General features: G+C 47.9%; 1 protein-coding gene across 2 annotated transcripts in view; it reads left to right on the top strand.

Annotated features, from left to right (window-relative positions):
- Positions 1–20,250, top strand: part of NPAS2 (neuronal PAS domain protein 2) — an 84,385-nt gene that overhangs the window by 46,823 nt on the left and 17,312 nt on the right. For both annotated transcript variants that reach the window (XM_032592616.1, XM_032592617.1), the window contains exons 7-14: positions 6,840–6,958; positions 7,651–7,733; positions 8,497–8,603; positions 11,023–11,170; positions 13,314–13,398; positions 16,157–16,298; positions 16,824–16,933; positions 19,125–19,214. In XM_032592616.1, coding sequence (XP_032448507.1) covers positions 6,840–6,958; positions 7,651–7,733; positions 8,497–8,603; positions 11,023–11,170; positions 13,314–13,398; positions 16,157–16,298; positions 16,824–16,933; positions 19,125–19,214 — 884 coding nt within the window. The remainder of the gene's footprint in view (positions 1–6,839; positions 6,959–7,650; positions 7,734–8,496; positions 8,604–11,022; positions 11,171–13,313; positions 13,399–16,156; positions 16,299–16,823; positions 16,934–19,124; positions 19,215–20,250) is intronic.

Here is a 20,250-nt window from a genome sequence, read left to right as displayed (position 1 = left end):
GGCTTTTCCAAAACTGAGAGCTAATAATAGAGCTCTCCTTCACTGACCCCAAAGCCCACCCCAGAGATGGAGGGGTGGCTTCCAGGAGGGTTCCCACTACTTCTTTGGCCTTTAATCCGATGCAAAGATTAAATCCACTGTGGTATGTGCTGGGTAGACTGGCACATGTATAACTTATGGTGATTTGTGAATTGTGTGCACTGGAAGGTCACTGACCAGTACATGGTCAGTGTATGGTCATCTTTGGCCTCCATTCTCTCCCCATTCTTTGTCCCCCACCCCCATCAAGTTCCTTCCCCACCTGGACTCCCTGGGTGCTCCCTGATGTCCTTATCCAGGCCCCTCACCCAGGTACCCCTGCCAGTAGTGTTTCTGACACACTCTCTTCCCTGCCTCTTGTTCATCTGATCAACCAATTTGCCTTGAGCCTGATAGAGGTGCGGGCTGTGACTCAAAACTCACATCTGTAGGTACCCTTGGGCCTTAAGCCAAAGGGCCCAAAGGGGAACATGTAGGCTTCAGGGCATGGAAGACAGGTGACATTGATCCAGAGAGGGCTTTTGGTGACCTTTAAATCCCATAGGTGAAGACCCTCATCTGCTTGCCTGCTAACTCAGATAACTTCATCTGGCTCTGTCACCAGTATAAGTAGGTCAAGTTAGGAATTTGGGGTGTGGGGAGGCACAAAAGCCCCTTTGCCCTTGTTAATGAGATTAAACCCTCCAGTGGGACATTTCTGGATTCGGCAGCTGATTGTGCCATCTTACCCCTTTACCTCTGTACCCCCCTCCATGCACCATGGCTGCACAGACACAGCAACCATCGCCTAAATACTTCCACCAAATGGAATTTTCCTCTGCTTCAGTATTTGCACATCTCGGTCACTCCTTCGGACTTCATCATTTGGTACAGATGTTCTGGGGTTGGGGTGGGGAGGAGGTGAAGATGGGACTTCACATCTTTAACCTAGATTTTTAATAAACGTGAAGAAGTATGTGTCAGGAAATGGAACAAGAAAGTAGCTTTCCTAGAACTGTTTCACTTCAGGACAGTTTCTAACCAAGTCTGTGAAAAGCTTCCTGAGGGAATCTGAGCTGGAATACGGAACCACATGTCTCCTCCTCTTCCCATAAAAAGCCTACTGTCTGATCTTGGCCATGTGGCCAGGAGCACCAGAAATCACCACTGATGGCAACAGTCCCTGGTCTACCTCTGCTCTGCACATCACTTCCAGAAGAGGGGTGAAATGAAATTACTTTATTCGGGGCTATGTTTGTCCCATAACAGATGTTTAAAAATACCTCCAACAAATATACCCTTCTGTCTTTTTTCCTTGTCCAGTTAAATAGAGGAGCCCCTGGGGCCTCTCCCAACCCCCCACCCAAGTCCCACAGCCCCGCCCACCACTCTTACTGGAGAGGAATCAGCCACGTGATTTTAAAAGACGTAATGAGCAGTCTTTGCTTTCAGGGGTCCTAGTAAACAGGTTCCAGTTCCTGAAAGATAAGTTCATGCCAGGAAGAAAGCAATCCTCTATTTAAGCCCTTGCTCCTCCCCCAGACTTGGATTTAAATGTGCATCTGACTGAAATCCAGAAAGCAGTATTTCAAAAGTTGTTGGTGTGGTTCCAAATAGGTCACCCTCAGCAAACATTCCACTCTGGGCTTTCCAGAAACCACACACCAGAGTATAAAAGTTTCCCTGCCCTCATTTTACCTATTCGCCTCTAACCACACAACCAGATTTGAAATACTGGCAGAAATGGAGGCTTTTTAGCTTACAACACTTGATTCCGTATGTTCCGTGGGATTTCTGTAGGTTGCCTCATTTTATGGCTTTAGGGGTTTTGTTTTTTGTTTTCCTGAACTGAATTGAGATTTCTCAGTTAGGGGAACAAATCCACTCCCACCAGATCTCACTGAGAATGGAGATGTGAGTTTAGCACAGGAAGGACAGCCTCGGGGAAGGAATGTCTCATCTATCTGTCACAGGCCCCCAAGAGCAAGAAGCAGAGTGTCCCCCCCCCCCCCAACATGGAAGTACCACATCTTTCTCCAGCAGAGGCCATTGCTGCCAGATTAGATTGTGGAGGAAATAAGAATGCAATAAAGAACAAGGTGTTACCCAAGGTCATTGTCTTGCTCGAGCATCTAGAGCCCATATTAAAATGGAGCAGTGAGGAATGGTCACACAAACACATCTTCCTGCTTGTTCCAGCCTGGGAGCAGGGCACTTCCATAGAGGTTGTCCAGGAATTGTGACAAAAAATGTGCACAAGACATCCAGATGGAGGACAGGGGGCAACATCCTGTACGAAGTCCACTTTCCTTAGGGGGAAAATCAGCTGGCCCTGTCCACAACAACTGTCTGGTGGATATCTTGTCAATGCCATTACAACCTCCTGCCCCCCCAAATACTCATTTTTATTAACAAACACCAAGGAAAAGAAGAAATATTTAAGTGAGACGTATATTTTCCCATCTGAGTAATTTTTTCAATCCCGCAAATTGCAAACCCTTAGCCTTCTTGTGTGGCTCTCAGCCTGTCTCCAGCCTCGTTCATTCTTATGCCAAACAGAACTGGCAGAAAGAAAGCAAAGAACCACGCCTTACCCCAGCTAGTTAGGTGGTGCTCTGGGCCAGAAACCGGGGCAGGATTATTTTGCTGCTGCTGTCCTAAGAACCAAGTAACCTGGCTATTCAGAACACATCGGGTAAAGCATACCGTACTGCTAAGAGAAAAAGGAAGCCTCTGAAAATAGTGCTTAATTACAGGGAGAGGATTTCTCGTGAATGTTCAGGAAATCACTTTTTCCTTAACATTCTGACACTGTAACCCAGACGTTTTGGACAGTTATCATAAATGAGATTTGAGAACGTTTTTCTTCTCTCAGCAAGCCTCCTCACTGATTGTTTCATGTCTTCCTGAACACCTTTCGGCTTTGATTTTTGTTTGTTCCAAGAAGTGCTGAGAAAGCTATTTGTCACTCTCCTTGCGGACTATTAGTGTGCTTTCCTACAGCTGTTGCAACTAATTTATCATAAGCAGGCCATCTCTGATCAGAATACTTAATTGTTTAGGCCTGATGACTGAACCAGTACTGAGGAACCATACGTACATCTTTTTCCATTTCTTTCTACTCCTTTGCTATTAGCTAATGTTCACTATCCCCACCTCTGCTTCTTCCTCATTCTTTCCCACCCCTTTGCAAACATGTCTCACGCCACTGGAGACTTCCCTGCCCTTTCAGACATCCTTGTCTTCTTTCCATGACTGACTTGAGAGGTCACCTTTGAGATGGAAGCCAACCCCAGACACCAGGAGAGGCAGACTTTAATCACTCTTATTCTCTGGAGAACCTCAGGGCTCTCTTGTGTTCAGAATCCCTAGAGTGCAAGCCCAAGGCAGAATTCTTCCAGGGTCTCTAAAATTTGAAATTGTGATGAAACGTTCAGGAGCAAAGAAGGGCTTGATCACCCCCATGGACTGTTTTAATAGGAAGGCTAAACACAGAGCACCATCTTGCATGTTTCCGAGCTTGAGACCCATATGGGCACTTGTGTTGTTTTCACCGAGTGGCAACTGCAATACACTGATTTGCAGCAGACCTTGCCCAGGTCCTTCTGACCAGTGTAAATGCACCAGTAGGGCAGTGAGCCAGCCCAAGTGCCGGTGGGACCCCGGACCATGCTCTGTAGGCACCCTCCCACAGCAACCCAGCCCCCAGCAGCACCAGGCTGGGCTGCAGAAGGGGAGCCTCCGTGGGGTCTCGAGGCCTGTGTGTTTGTTGCAGGCTGGGATCAGAAGGTCTCTTCCCCAGCTAGATCTTAAGCTGTAGTTTTAGGGGTGAGATGGAAGGTCCTCTCATCAGAGACACATTCAGTAAACACATGTTGAGCGCCTGCTGTGTACAAGACGCCTGCTCAGTGTGGGAAACAGGGAACTAGATCCAGTTCCTACCACGGGGAAACCTGTCTCTTTAGCTTTGGGCAAGAGTAAGATCAATTTCAAGTAAGATGACCCTCAGGGCAAAAAATGTAGCAAGAAATCATTGCTTTTATCTGTGGCATGAATGCTGTGCGTGTGTGCGTGTTGTAGTGGTGGAAGAAAGAAGTGGGAAAGCAGGCAGAGATCTGATAAATAGGGCTGCGTCTGCATCAACTGGTTAATTCTTCCGAGAGGCTCAGGAAGCCAGTTGTAATTAGATATGTTTTTTCTATTACTTAAATTGAAACAACTAATTAAATCCTTAATTAATGTTTTTTAACTACCTTGGGATAAGAAGTGCCAGAGAAGTTATTCTAAGTGCTAAATATTACTCTGAAGTCCCAGGGAGCAGTTTGCTCATGTGTTGACTCTGGAATCTGTGAGGAGGCTCATGCTGTGAATAAAAGTCATTTGAATCGCGGTTGGCAAAATGTTTAAAGTATCTTCTTCCCCTTGACTTCCCCCAAGGTTATCCCCTTGGCCTCTGTTACAACTTTCATCCTTGATTCACCATCACCTTTGATCAAGCCCTCAGCTGCTTAAGGTTTTGGGGGAGAAAGCTCGTTTAGAAGAGGAGTTTGCTTGGTTCTGGGCCCCTCTGTAAAGTATCTAGCTTATCAAGTGCAGGCTATAAGCAATAATGAAATTTCCCCTGTGGGGTGCATTTTCATCTTTAAAACCTTAGAAGTTATAAAAGGAGTGATACACAACTGCATTGGGAGGCAGCCAGGCCAGCAGTAAGCTCTGCGGAACATTCACATAATTTCTGTGGTCTCTGCCCCTTGAAGAAATTATTAGGGGCTGGTGTTTCACTCCCCCACACTCCTTCTGTCTCCCTTTCTTCCTCATGGTAAATCACCAAGGAAGGCACTTACTGACAGAATACATTAATTTGGTAGCCAGAAGGATCATTCCAGCGAGGCGCATGGTTTAGAGACAAATGAGAGAGACTTTCTCTAGAAATTTCCAGGAAGTCCTTTTGGAAGTTTGCTTTGAAGGCCTAGGTTTTCTAAAAGAGTAGGGAGAATTTTATTAGGTCTTTATTTGGCAGTCGATGTCTCTTAGATTCAAGCAGAGGGGGTATTTCACATCTGGGAGATTTTTTCATGTCTTTTTTTATTATGCAGATGTTCACATCTGCAGACCCTTCCCTTATGGGATTGCCTTCTCTCCCCTCAGTGAGTCCCTTGGCTCACCCTCCACATTAATCTACAATGGACTAAGCCAACTAATGACAGCTGTAAACTCCTCAGGGACCACTGTTTCCTACTTTGCCCCTTTATATTCATGTTTGGAAACATTTATATTAATATTTATGTGAATCAATTCAGAGAATATGTTTGGTAAAATGAATTTATTCATGTTAGTGGATAGAAGACCACATTATAGAATCACTTAGAAACCTACGAACATATAAAACAAAAATTATTGGAAAGCTAAAACCCAAAGAAAGTCTTGCAGATTTCATTTTAGAACGCATTTCATTTTCTGTTGCTTTATATGTTCTCAAATTGGAAAACACAACTATGTTTAAGTCTACAAGTTCAGAAATGTAGTTAGAATTCAGGATCTAGTTCAGGATATAATCAACTACATTTGAAAAAGAGAGAGGTAGTATAGATTATCTAGCATAATGATCCAAAACCCTAACTACATGGTAGTAAGTGTGGGGAGCTTTTAAAACCTCCAGTGCCTGGGCTTCACAGCCAGAGTCCCTGGATCAGCTGATCTGAGAATGGCGTCTGGGCATCTGGGAGGCCATGTAAAAGGTCCCAAGGAATCCGATGTGTAGCTGAGTTCAAGAATTCCATATACATAGTCCATTGACTTTTCTCATACTTAACAGGGTTCTTTTTCCCACCCAGCATACTCCACCTGAAATAGCAGAATTGTTCCCTGGCCCAAAAGGTAAAGCAGTTCTCCCCAGTCACTGTGAAGTCATCTCTGTAGCTCCCAGGGAAGATGGCAGCTGGCACCAGCTGGCACCTCCCCGGAGGGTGTGCGGGGGCCTGTTCTCAGCCCTGTAGTGGGCACGAGCCCTGAGCAATCACCCGTCTGCCCTGTAAGAACTTCAGGCTTGGCGACGGAAGACCTGGTTAGAGTCCCTGCTCTGTTATTTCGATTCTGAGCCATCTTGGTTAATACATATAACCTTTCTGGGCCTCAGCTGCCTCATCTGTAGAATGAAGAAGGTCACACCTTCCCAGACTTGTGAGAATATGAGATACTCATGAATAGGTTTGTCACCTGTGCAGAGCTACAGAACTAGTGAGTTTGTGGGGGACACTGTGTACCTCTGGGGATCACCCTGGATCCTGAGGCCATCTCCTCAGTAGCACTGGCCAAACCCAGCATCAGCCTGGCTCCCGATGTGGAGTTTCAGGGCGGAAGGCCCTTGGATCCCAGGTGTGCTGTGCCAGAACCAGGGGTAGAAAGGGGGGGTCAGCAAATGCTGGGGGCCCATCGTATCAGAAACCATGTCTGACTAGGGAACACACCCCGAAGTGAGAATGCGGGCCCATACCGCAAAGCGAAGCTCTCTTCTCCTTTTGTCAAATGTTTCTCCCAGCACAACAGTCTGTGTGCCTGTAGGACTACTGGGAGCAGGAGGCAGGGTAGTCTGCTGGTACTCAGATTCCAACTCTATTGGGCTGTGAGCAGGTTACCTCACAGGCCGCGCCTCCTGTTTCCTGTGCAGGGCGGATAATAGTAGCCCCTACCTCACGGAGGTGTCTGTTGTACGAATGAAGAGAGTGAATGTACGTGAAGCCCTGACTGACAGTGATGCCAGGTCGGGGTCGGCTGCTGTGCCACACAGGGCTAACCCATCTGCCTGTCTCCTCCCGCCCCAGTGCCTAGCCCCTCTTGTAATGGCTTTGACGGCACCCTTTCAAGGCCCTGCCGGGTGCCGCTGGGAAAGGAGGTCTGCTTCATCGCCACAGTTCGTCTGGCAACACCACAGTTCTTAAAGGCAAGTACCTGGGAGAGCTCATGTTGTGTGAAACTAGTACAACTGAGTCACGTTTAGTTACAGCTCACTAACCGTCTTTATGGGAAAGAATAAGATGGCAATGAAGTTGCCACTGACTTTGAAAAGTTGAAATGTCTGCTTTCTGCACCTGTGAACTGCGCCGCATGCCCCTTGCCCTAACTCTGGTTTCCCAGGAGCTCTTTTGCTGGAAGGCAGCATCAGCTGCCCTTCAGCCTGCAGAGATGCTCATTGGCAACTCTGTAGATCCTCCTCCCTTTCATGCCAACGTTACTACCACTCAGGGCAGGCCGAGGTGAGGGCCAAGTGTCAAAACCCAGGGCTTGTCTGTATTCTCTCACCCGTGATTGCTTTAACATCCATGGCATGAATGCGGAGTTAAATTAGTCATTCAAATTCAGATGAAAAGCCATTTTCCACATGTTTACCACCCTTCCAGATAATGGGAAGGGAGTGGTGTGGCATTTTGGCTCTTAGGTATTTTTCCCCAGCTTGTGAAATAAATTTAGTATCAGCTAATACTGACATTAGCTACAGATGATGAGTTTCAGCCCAACACAACTTGGAGACTTGCTCTAAATGATTTTAACTTCTGTTACCCACCATGCGTTCTTGAACCAACCTAGGGTGAGCATCTGGCACCCCAAGCAATATTTTTTTCCCTTCTAATACAGGAAATGTGCATAGTTGACGAACCTTTAGAGGAATTCACTTCAAGGCATAGCTTGGAATGGAAATTTTTATTTCTGGATCACAGGTTTGTGAAAAGAAAAACATATTTGGGTTGGGTCCTTTTCAAGTGTTTGTTTGCATGAGCCAGGCTCTCCTTGGGAGAGAAAAGTCGGGCCTTGTCCCTTCAAGGAGAAGGGCTTTCTGGCAGCAGGGAAAATCTTCCCCGGCCAAGAGCCAGGCGGCCTCCCTTCAACTCCAAGTGCCCCATCCATGGGTATGATCCGTGTTTGGGCCAGAGCATCTCAGGAGAACCAGGTGCCACATCCCAGGGACATCTTTGGGATACCCTCACCCCCATCCCACTCGGGACCCTCTCCAGTTCCCCGGAAGGCAAGGGCAGATGGGAGAGAACCTCCTCTCTTAATTTTCTCAACACCCTTTTGTCCCTTTAACTTCACCTTCTTTCTTTCTTCTGTAACATTTTTCACAGTTGAAGGATGAGAACTCTCCCCTCCCCACCCTTTAAGTTTTTGTTAAGCTTTGGGACTGGACTGCCCCAATCGATAGCTGTTTTTAATTATTCGGTAATGATAAAATGTATTATTATTTAATGCAGGTTATGCTAAGCAAACTGAATATATAAATGCCAAAAGGGTTGAGCGCTTTGGGAAACACAGCCTCTCTGGTTTTAACCATTGCAAAATTACTGTCCTGCCATCGTTCTTGAGAAATGAGGTCTCTGTGTTGATCATGAAACATGCAGACTGTACCCTCTGTGTTGAGGTGCCACCACGGTGAGTCTGGCAGGGGGACCTGCTTTCTGATGAATTATCCCCGTTGCTTGGCAGAGCCCCTCCGATCATAGGATACCTGCCTTTTGAAGTTTTGGGGACCTCAGGCTATGACTACTACCACATTGACGATCTGGAGCTCCTGGCCAGGTGCCATCAGCACTGTGAGTATCGCACACCCTGCCCCAGGGCCTGACGGCCCCCAGCACCCTCCACAGAGCCCCGGCAGCAGGACTCTTGGGCCCTGGAAGTCCACTTATTACTTGGTTTCTTTTTGAGGAGGAACACTTTGTTTCCTCGAAAATGATATACGAGTGTGGCAGAGGTCCCTGTGGTTTGAGTTTTTACCTGGAATTGACTTTGTTCCTCCTCCTCCCACCCCCCAGCACCTTCCCAGTATCCTTTAGATAGGTAAGCTGTTTAATCTTACCTAAGAAAACAAGGTAAGTGATGATGGTCATTTTTTTCAAGTTATGCAGTACGTTATTTTAAGTTTATTTATTTATTTTGAGAGAGACCGAGAGAGAGTGCAAGCAGGGGAGGGGCAGAGAGGGGGAGGGGACAGAGGATCCGAAGCAGGCTCTACGCTCACAGCAAAGAGCCTGACATGGGGTTTGAACCCACGAACCGTGAGATTATGACCTGAGCCTAAGTCGGACGCTTAACAGACTGAGCCACCCAGGTGCCCTATGCAATACATTTCAAAGACAAACTATTGAACTCACATCACTGCTCATTGTAAGCAGACATATATTGGTCACAAGCTACAGGCCAGATAACTGAGCGAGACCAAGCACATAAGGATGATCAGAATCTCCTTGCTGCTCTGCAGGAGCAAGGTCTAATGGATACTTACAGGATGCTGTCACTGCATTGGAGGGAACGTGTTCAGGATACTGGGGGTGCTCAGAGGAGGATTCCTCACCCAGCCAGGGGAGGGGACCGGGAAGGCTGTCTGCCACAGAAGAGAGCCACAGGCTAGGAGGTAGAGGAGGTACCCCATGTTGTGGGGTGGGCAGGGGATAGAGGGAGAATTACAAGCATATCTGGGTTCTCACTTAGCAAGAGGAGTCAAGAATTAACCATTTAAAGCCATATCTTCAGTGCCAAGTTCTAGCTTTAAACAGGAAAATTTTTAATCATAACGGATCCTGACACTTAAATTGACCACCAACACTGTATTTTGATAGATGTCATGTCTGTAGTATCCATTGTAACTTTCCCTTCTCTGCTGTTCTTGTCAAAAGAATAGGCTTAAGTTCCATCAGGATCCTCAGAACCTAAGGCTGATCTTTTTTTTAAATATTTATTTATTTATTGGGAGAGCACAAGCCGGGGGAGGGGCAGAGAGAGGGGAACAGCAGATCCAAAATGGGCTCTGAGCTGACAGGCTGGCAGCAGCGAGCCTGATGCAGGGCTTGAACTCATGAACCTTGAGACGTGACCTGAGCCGAAAACAACTGAACCACCCAGGTGTCCCTAAGGCTAATCTTTAAAACATTAACCCTTTGCTCCTCAAAGTGTGGTCCTCAAACAGCAGCAAGGACATCACACGGAGTTGGCTAGCCTTGTAGACTCTCAGGCATCCCCACCAGGCCTGCGGAATCAGAACGTCCATTTTTACAAGATCCCCAAGTGATTCATGGGCACGTGAAAGTTTGAGAAGCAGGGTTACCTCAAGCCTTGGCTGCTTCTGACTCTTCTAATGGAGCAAGGCCACCCTGGTTGTAGGATTACCTTCATCATCTGAAGGAGTTGCCCCAGGGCTCAGGCAAGATGTTCTCACTCTGTCCAGCCCATGCCCTTACTCAGCTGGGCTTCCTACGTCTTTGGAGATCACATTTTCCAAAGCAGTGGCTCCCTTTATAGCTTTGGTTTCCTGGTTGTGATATCTATTAACTGTTTGCCAAAAGAGGTGCTAAATTCCAGCCACTGAGGCAATAAAGTCCAGATTGTTCTTCTTCCCTAGACCCACAGTCCAGCCTTCTGCCCTGTACAGTCTAATATTCCAACAGCATCCATTCTGTTCTTGACACCCCCAGGGAAGCCCACCAACAGACTTGACTGCAGGGGACTCCACGCAGCCCTGCAGCACTGGGGCCTGAGGTGGAAGGCATCTGTACCTGACTCTCTAATTTAGGACCGTGTAGACTAAGCATGAACTGCTGACTGACAGACACAGAATCCAGCCAGAGGTTGCTGTCAGGTCTGTTTTGGGCCCAGATCCCCCCGTGTCTGGATCGTCTCTTCTGTACTCAGCTCCTGCAGCTCCAAAGACAGCTCCACCTCCAGCAGGAAAACCTGTGCCTCTTTTTAATTAAACTCCAGTTTGGGGATCTGCCCTTATCCGAGGCTCTCTCAAGCCTTTGAGCATCTGGGGAAGCCTGCAGATTGTTCTTCCATTATTTAAGAATTCATTATCGCTCACCATTATCTTGAGAGTCACTTAAAATACAGCGCACCTGGGGAAATAAACCGTGTTTGGCACTTTCTGGAAGCTTGTATTTTTAACAGTAACTTCTGGGGAAGAGATCATTTTTGTATTAACGTTTGCTACCCGCAGACCCCATTTTCTCCTAACAGTGATGCAGTTTGGTAAAGGGAAGTCCTGTTGCTACCGGTTCCTCACCAAAGGCCAGCAGTGGATTTGGCTGCAGACGCATTACTACATCACTTACCACCAGTGGAACTCCAAGCCCGAGTTCATCGTGTGCACGCACTCGGTCGTCAGGTGAGGGCTGGGGCTGGGAGGGCGGGCGAGCCCCTCACAGCTCACACAGAGCTCCTGCCACCTCAGGAGTCCCAGCTTCTGGAGAGCCAGCAAGCCCCGGGCTTGAATTCCTCAGTTGGGGCCAGGCTGTGCTCTGCAGTTCACAGAAGAGTCTCCAGGTACACATCCCACTCGTTCCCTCGACACTGAAGGTTCAGTTAGGCCCCTCCGCAAGCCTCACACGCTCGTTCAGGCTGCCAGGATGTTACTTACTGACTTACTGCTTCACTGACCTACTTGCATATTTTCCCCTCATCTCCATCCATCCCCCAGCCTTCCCTTGTCACCGTTTTGGGAAGAAAATTAAAATTTTGCCTCTAAATAACTCACAGACATAGTCCCCTTTATTGTTAATGCATTTAAAAAAAAAAAAAACAAAACCCTGCTGGCAACTGAGGCAGTGTTGGGAATAGAGCCCGGCTGCCGGTGGGAGGGGGTTCCTGGTGGTTCCTGGTGGCCTCAGGGAACCCCCGGCCCAGTGTGGGTGAGGAGAGCTTTCAAGGGAGGCAGCATATCCAGCATTTCCTAGACGCAGGCTGTGTAGGGTCATAATTCCCAAAGGTGAAGGAGAAATGTCATTTGTGGGGTTTTTTTCCCTGACTACAGAAATTGTAAGGACATAAATCAGTTTTAAACTGGTCTGGAGAAGAGCATTTGAGCAGAGCAAAGAAAGAAAGGTTATATGTATTGTATGTCTGTATGCACATATACGCGATAGGTAGATAGATAATGGATATAGAGAGAGAGAGATATATATGTACGCATACATATAGATACATACATACTGCATTTATATATATACATAAGAGATAAACGATTGATAGATAAAATGGATAGATACCATGCATACGTACATGCACACACGTGCATATATACAGTTAACAAGTAAATCTCCCTTCTTTTAGCAAGTGAGGAAAGAGGAGAAATGTTGGTCTTTCTTGCCAGTGACCCTGACCATCACACTGCATGCCACTCTTAGGAACTTGATCTTGGCTTCCCAGCCCACCCTTGGGCACTTCAGCAGCCAGTGATTTCCCGTTACAGGCCAGTCCCACCCACCACCACCCAGCCTGGGCCTTCATCAGAGGGCCTTTTTGCCCCCACCAGCAACATCTTGGTCTTCAGACTCTGCCCTTGACCCTGCTCTTCCTCTCCATCCTCCACCTCCCAAATCTTGGAAAGTAACCCTCACAGAGAGTAGGGAGTGAACTAGTGAGTAAATAAGGTAACAACATTCCAGAAGCCCAAGAGCCACTGTCACTGCCCAAGTCCCCTTGCCCAGCCTGCACCTCCACACATGAAGCAGAAGCCATGGCTGGGTCACTTTGGCCTTCACCATATTGAATTGATTAGCCCACGCTATTTTATTTTTTATTTTATTTTATTTTATTTTATTTTATTTTAAAGTTTATTTATTTATTTTGAGAGAGAACATGAATGGGGGGGGAGGGGCAGAGAGAGAAGGGGACAGAGGGTTCAAAACAGGCTCTGTAGTGATAGCAGCAAACTCGATGCAAGGTTTGAACTCAGGAACCATGAGATCATGACCTGAGCCAAAGTCTGACACTCAGCCAACTAAGCCACATAGGTGCCTCTTACCCACACTGTTTTAAAAGTGGGTCCACAGACTAATTAATCAGTGCTCTGCATCTAGATCTAGATTTGTTTGAGAGAAAACTTTCAAAGGTTGGAATTATTTAAAAAGTCATGTGTCCCTTCTCTGTATGCACAGTCCAGACTGAGTAGGTTTTAGGAAAGGCTTCTGATTATTCAAAGGCCAAGTCTTATCCTGTAGATGAAAATATGTTTCTAAAGACAATGATGTTTGGAAGTTTCAGGGCATGGGGAGAAGGTAAGTAAAAGAGAAGGGAGTAAAAACATCCTGGAAAGGAAAATATTTTGAATGTCACATTAGTCACTCTGGTGGAATTTAGGCACAGAACGAAACTCCTTCCTCAAACAAGTGACAAGACCAGCCTCTTTCGTGGCGATGATTGTGGGGTGGGTGTCATGTAGGGTGCCTCGATGTACCACACAAGCCCTCTCTGCTGTTGCCATCTGAAATGTCCTACCTCCTGCTGTGGTCTCTTGATTTCCTGATCAGTTACGCAGATGTCCGGGTAGAAAGGAGGCAGGAGCTGGCTTTGGAAGACCCGCCACCCGAGGCCATCCACCCTTCAGCACTCAAGGTATGCTGATCCCCACCAGATATCTAAAGGCCAAGTTTGCCTAAGTAAGCATTCCCATAAGATGTTATAATAGAAAGAGTAATAGTTTTATTTGCTATGTTCCCAGTACTATCCAACACGTTTCTCAGGTATTCTCTTGTTTACCATCATGACGTTCCCGTGAAGCAGGCACTGTTACTGCCCTCGTCCTGCAGATGAGGCCCAGAAACAACACAACACACAAAATTTAGCTAACGTACTGGAGGGCACTGAGGATTAGAACTCACAGAGCTGTGTAAAACATACCCTCTGGACTCAAAGCATGATTTGGTGACTTTCCATCCTTACAGGAGTGGCTACGATAAGTCCACTTTGTATCTCTCCCACAGATAAAAAGCTGGGGGCTTATTCCATCATCCCATTGAGGTGTGGAATAGTTTAAGTGCCCCTGTCCTTCCCTCAGCCTAAGCGCCGGGTCCTCCACAAGTGCCCCTCACGGATACTGTCCGTGTCGTCGTCGGCAAGGTGCACTTTCTACTTCTGCATCTGAAGGTCTTGGTTAACAGCCATGTTGGAGCCAGCTTCATGTCAGGGAGCTCTGCTTGTGTATTTCCCTTCACAAAGTCTTATCTCCTTCCCTGCTCCACACTCAGCTTTTAGGTCCCCCCCCCCAACCAGGCTTTCCCCCTGTGTCAAACAACTAGGGAAATGTGCAAGCAGACCAGAGCCCTGCTCCTCAAACGTCAACCTTCAAACAGCCACAAATGTTGGGGAAAAAAGAGAGAAGGCAAGGAAGGGAGGGAGCATTGTATTTCATCAAAGCCAAGAAGCTAACCATTGTAAGATTCACCATTATTTATCTCCCGCTAAGAAAGAGAAAATGCTGCCACCAGTCAATCTGTGAAATAAGGATTTCTTTTCATCAGTTGAAAGACACATCCCAATTTTAGAAATGTCAAAATGTAGGGGGGAAAGTGTCTCTTAAGAATTGGTGAAATGTGGTTCAAGTTCCAGGCTGCCCAGTGACCTAGAATCCAGAGACTTCGGCCAGAAGCTGCTGTGGCAGCAATGGTACAATGAAAGCATCTCTGGTCCACGAGAACTGAGTTGGGAGGAAGGAGGAATAACCTTTAAAGACCAGAGAGCAGTCAGTGTCTTCAGCGAGCCTCCCCTGCTGGCACGCTGCGTGGTGATATATTGTATGGTGATTCATCACCAGCACACTGATACAACACACCTGCCATTGTTTGTGGAAATGTTTATTATCCCGTTCTGTCATATAATGCATCATGTATCATGTCCAAGAACAGAATTAAGCTGCTCATAGGCAGGTGTTAGACACTCCATATATCACAGCTCACAAATGGGCATAATATGTATCATCTGCTCGGAAATTCATTATTGAAGTTTCAGATCCTTTGGGACTCCTAGAACCCAGTGGAACTTCTCATAAACATGCACATATGTATAAACACACCAATACAATCTCGGGCTGCCTCTTTTCAAGGAAAAGCTCCGGGACAATGCTTTTCAAACTATCAGTGGTGATGAACTATTGTTTTTTTAATTTCAAATCTGTCCCTGACTGTTCGCTTTTGTAAAACGCTAATTCCCATGCTTGGATGTGATGTGCAGATATGTCAAATGGCTATAAAAGTCTTTTGGTGCTTCCTCTCATTTCCTGTACTTATTTCTCTGCTGACCAGGAGCACACGATTTGCCAACAGCCCCGGGCCAGGGACCTCACTCTAAGGGGTGTATCTGGGGGAGACTCTGTGACTAAGGAGCAGAGTCCCAAAGCTGACATTTTAGCACAGCAAATCCAGGCACATCCTGTAATTTGAGTTTGCACAAAGGACTGTAGGCCAATATCAGTCATTTCAGCCCTTCTTGGGCACATACACAGAATCCACCCTCACTGGAGCCATGACTCAAAAGGCAGAATAGCCACATAGACTTGCACCCAGAGATTTAAGACCGAAGACCGTAGGACATAGAATGGCCTGTGCAGACAGCCTAGTGGATGCCAGGAATGTCACTGTCCTCCTCTGCCTGGGTAGGAGCATGGCTCAGGAGAGTAAGCATTATGTTTCTTCTTTAGCTTAAAAATTATCCTACCCCCTGTTTTCTCATGCTTATGACATGAAGCCATGCAGGATGGAAAGATGGCTCCTGAGGGTTGGAAGGTCACAGTTGCTTTCTCATCACATCACACTTGAAGCAGGGGCGTCCTGGGATGCATGATTGGTTAGGATCCAGGAGCCAAAGGATAGGAGACCTTTGGCCTTTTGCCTGTTCTTCACTCCGGGGCCCTGAGACTGCAGAGGAGAGGCAGTGGGGAGACTGTGTGGGGCACATTCTGAAGGCTCCAAAGGCATTTGTTTCAATGGCATGTTAACAATCTGGTACCACCACCAACTTCATTTCTAGAACCTGCCTCTCCCCCTGCCCCCACTTCTGGGAAAGCCAAGAATCTGGGCAGTGAGGTGACAATTTTAAGAAAAAAAAGAAAATGCAACATCAGTTATGAATATCTAAAAAATCAAAATCCAAGGTGAGCAAGTGTAATAGATACTGCTTATATAAGGCCACAAGCCTCTCAAAGATGTCTGGATTAAATACATGTACAAATATTGTACCTGAATGTGTCTGGAATGATCTCCAAATTGTTTCAGTCTTTCTCCCTACACCCTCCAAAATTTTCCACATAGTTAGAGGAGAACTAAAGTCACATTCCTGTCATCTCGATACTGCAATGTGGACTCTGTGTGTGTTTCAGGACAAGGGCTCCAGCCTGGACCCTCAGCAGCACTTTAACGCACTTGACGCAGGCACCTTGGGCCTTAACACCAGTCATTCACCATCAGTGTCCTCCAGAAGCTCCCACAAATCCTCGCACACGGCCATGTCAGAACCTGCCTGTGAGTGTGCTGCCACGGATGGCGAGGGGGTGGGCGCCCATGTGGGGCCAGGGTGGTGGGAGTATAGAGTCCCACAAAGGGTCCCAGGCCTGAGCAGAATCAAGGCAGTCTCCGCCTGCCAAGTGGAAGCCGCCTTCCGGTTCACACTGTTTCTTGCTTCCTTTCCCTCCGGCTTTCTGCCCTCCACCTCTCCACACTCCAGAACAGACATAAAGCAGGTGACACGCAGGCCGGATAGTCTGGCCAGGTTTTGGTGACCCTGGTAAGATGTAGGATCAGGCAGGTGGTTGAACCAGGTGGTGGACATGAAGCTCGGGGATGGTTTGCTCCCAGCGGGGGTCGGGTGCTAGCAGAACCCGAAGCTGTGGCTCTTGCAACAGTTTCCATTCATGCTGGACTTTTTTTTTATCAGACATTCCACCCAAGCCCTTGTTTCAGGCATACTACAGTCGTTGCTCCCCTCTTTTGATAAGAAAGCTGTTAAGGATGCATGAATCAGGAAGGTGATCGGTTGCTTTCTTACAGCTGCCCCAAGCAAGCTGATGGCAGAGGCCAGCACCACGGCTTTGCCGAGACCAGCCACCCTGCCCCAAGAGCTCCCCGTGCCAGGGCTCAGCCAGGCAGCCACAATGCCGGTATGTATGTGACCTTAAACTCCTTCTCGACCAGAAGTGCCACAGCGTGGCAGGGCTGACAACACCATAGGACAGCATTACTGCATCTTCCCAGAGAAGCAGTTGTACTTGGAGATTAAGAGTATGGCGTGGCAGGCAGGGGTGGGAAGCTAGGTAATTGAATTGGCAAGTAATCTGAAACATTTTTATTCCAAAATTAACATGGATGTGTATTCAAGGAATGCAAAATGCAAATGAATTTTAAAGATTAAGCTGAAAAACCTCAAACCGGGGGTCACATCCCCAGAGTCTCTGAGGGTACACAGGATCCTTCCATCTGAGGTCCCGTTTCACTCCAGGGAAAATGTTCAAGAAGTCAGTGCCAACAAAAATCTATCTCTGCATACATCAGGCAGTGTCCCTGATACACACCAGACCTCTCCAGAAGGTCAGGGAGTGAGTGGCCTTTTAGAAAGCATGCTGGCTGTATGCAAAATCACTGATGCACACAATAATACTCCAGTTATCTCCTGCCTCGTAAGGGGGTCACACCAAACTTAGCGATGTAAAGCAGGATTCAGGAAGGGCACAGCAGGGCTGACTCCTCTCTGCTGCCTCGTGTCAGAAGCCTCACCGACTGGACCTGGGGAATCCACACCCCAGGGGTGTCTGCGCTCATGTCTGGTACGTGGGGTGGGCCGGGCTACCCTGAGACCATCCACCCTCCACTTGCCTGGGCCCCTGCTTGCCTGGGCCCAACTTGCCTTAGGCTTCTCCCAGCATGGTGACTGGGTTCCAAGAAGAAACGTCTGGAGATGGAGCTTTCTGTGAGAGCCAGGCAGAAGCTACATGGCTTTCTGTGACCTAGCCTTGGAAGTCCCACAGTGTCACCTCTGACATCCTTCTTGATCAGAGCAGCCCCAGCTCACCCACAGAGATCGACATAGACTTTACCTCAGGATGGGAGAAGTGTCCAAGAATGTCAGGGGCCACATCCAGGTAGTTTCCAGATACCCCCTACCCAACCCTCGCTGACATTTTGGAGATGGGAGTGAACGTGTCACCTTCCTGCTTGCGGTCTCCAGGAAAATCATGCAGGCCCTCCTTGAAAAGCTGGAGTGACATGTTTCATTTTCAAATCGCACAAGACAAAGACCACTTTCTTTTTCTCCAGCCACCTTCCAAAAATACTTCCAAACCATGAATGCCATTCTTCCGATACTTGGCAGTCCAGTAGAACTGCTTTCTGCCACTGATGGGGGTGCAGTTCTGGTTCCTCTCCGCTGTGTGAGGGATGCGATCCGAGGAGACCAAACCAGGCTCCAGGCAGCCCTGTGCTGGGGATTCCTCACTCAAAACAAGGTCTCCTGTGATCACTTCCTCCCAATGTTGTCCTGCGTGACACTTCCCATTTGGGCTTCTCTTTATGGTCTCTAGGGCCTGAGGGACAGTTTGGGAGTAACTTCAGAAGAACCCTTTTACTTTTCTTTTAAAAACTCTCAATAGCCCACGAAGCTGAGGATTTCATTTCTTGTTTCTACACATTGCTACGTATCGCCCCCACTGTCCTCCTGCCCTGCCCCGAGGGATCAGGAAACAAGGTCTGTGACTCAGCTGACTGCCCAGGAGTCTCTTGAACAGATTCCAGGCAGAGCCTGGTGAAATTGCACCAGTATTCACTGCCTGGATGAATGAATGGATATAGAAACGCATGGCACATCTGTCCGCTGCATTCAGGTTGAGCAGGAAGGATAAGGGCCACACGCAAAGCCAGCGCTGGTTATCAGCACAACCCCATTCGTATTGCTCGATGACACTGCTAAGAATTTATCAATTTGGGAGAAGAAGCAACCAAATCCAGCAAGAATGGAGTCTAGAACAGAGGCAAGGAAGGGGGAGCGAGAGGAGCTGCCAAGCTCCGGCACGTCATAGCAGCTTTGCAGGGCACACCATGGTGGGAAGGCATCCCAGACTCTGAGTGACTCCAGGATCTTGCTCAAGGGCACCCTGCACCCTCCATCAGCCATGTGTCGGCTCTGACTCTGTGTCTTGCAAGGGCGGCAGCACAGCCTACCTTCTGCATGTAAGCTCTTCACTCTAGTGCAGAAGGGCCTCCTCTAGGCCAGAGAACCCAGCTGAGCGAGAGCATCCATGTGCCTCTGTAATAGCCCAGAAGTGGTGTTTGTTAACAAAGGCCCCCTCTCTTCCCCAGGCTCCCCTGCCTGCCCCGTCATCCTGTGACCTCACACAGCAGCTCCTGCCTCAGACCATTTTGCAGAACCCACCTGCCCCCATGACACAGGTGAGTCTGGGGCTCAGGGAAAGGGGAGCCTGGTGGTGGCGCTCCCCGGGACAGAATGCTTGCTATCCTCTTGGGCGTTTAGATGTATCAAGTGCCAATGTATAGGTACCAAAGCAAGATCCCAAACCGGGGGATGTTTCTCCTGACGCGCAGGTGGGGCATGTCGAGCTATGAACTTTGTCCTCTCCCTGTCCCCTCTGGCCATCATCCTTTTCTTAATCATTGTTCATCCCTCTGCCACTTCTCCATGTTCCTCTTACTTTTTATGACTCCAAATTGGTTATGTTATTTCAGGAAAAGTTTGAATTAGGCCAAATGTCATAGGAAGCTGTGAGTCCAGTACTATAAATACCACATTTGTTGGTTGTTTTGTTTTGTTTTGATTTTTTTTTCAACGTTTATTTATTTTTGGGACAGAGAGAGACAGAGCATGAATGGGGGAGGGGCAGAGAGAGAGGGAGACACAGAATCGGAAACAGGCTCCAGGCTCTGAGCCATCAGCCCAGAGCCCGACGCGGGGCTCGAACTCACGGACCGCGAGATCGTGACCTGGCTGAAGTCGGACGCTTAACCGACTGCGCCACCCAGGCGCCCCTGTTTTGTTTTGTTTTGTTTTTTAAGGACCGTGGCTTTGCTGAGTAATTCCTTCCTTGTTTTAGCAACATTCAGTGAGTTACTATTTGGGTCAGTCCATGAGCCGGTGTGAGGGGCACAGCCCTAGCTTTTAGCACTCAGAGTTGAAGGGAGAGGTGGGCATACCAGCAGACCAACCTCCATGGCAGGGTGTGTATGTTTACACAACCGGTAAGAAAACAGCCTACTGAGGAGGTGACCCCTGAGCTGGGCCCGGCAGGACGTGCTCAAGGCCTGGCGAGAGGCTGAATGAAATAGTGGTCATTCATTCTGTGGCCGAGTAGGGCCTTTGAGCTGATTAGCATACACTGCACTGAGGCCAGGCTCCACTTTCAGTTTCTTTATGGGATATCTAGCTTTGTGCCACTGTCTGGCTACAAGGGGATCCGAGGTCACAGTTCAC

This window comes from Lynx canadensis, chromosome A3 (assembly GCF_007474595.2).
Source record: "Lynx canadensis isolate LIC74 chromosome A3, mLynCan4.pri.v2, whole genome shotgun sequence".
NCBI classification, from domain to species: Eukaryota; Metazoa; Chordata; class Mammalia; order Carnivora; family Felidae; genus Lynx; species Lynx canadensis.
Note: the sequence above shows the minus strand (reverse complement) of the source record. Positions and strands in the feature narration are given on the sequence as shown.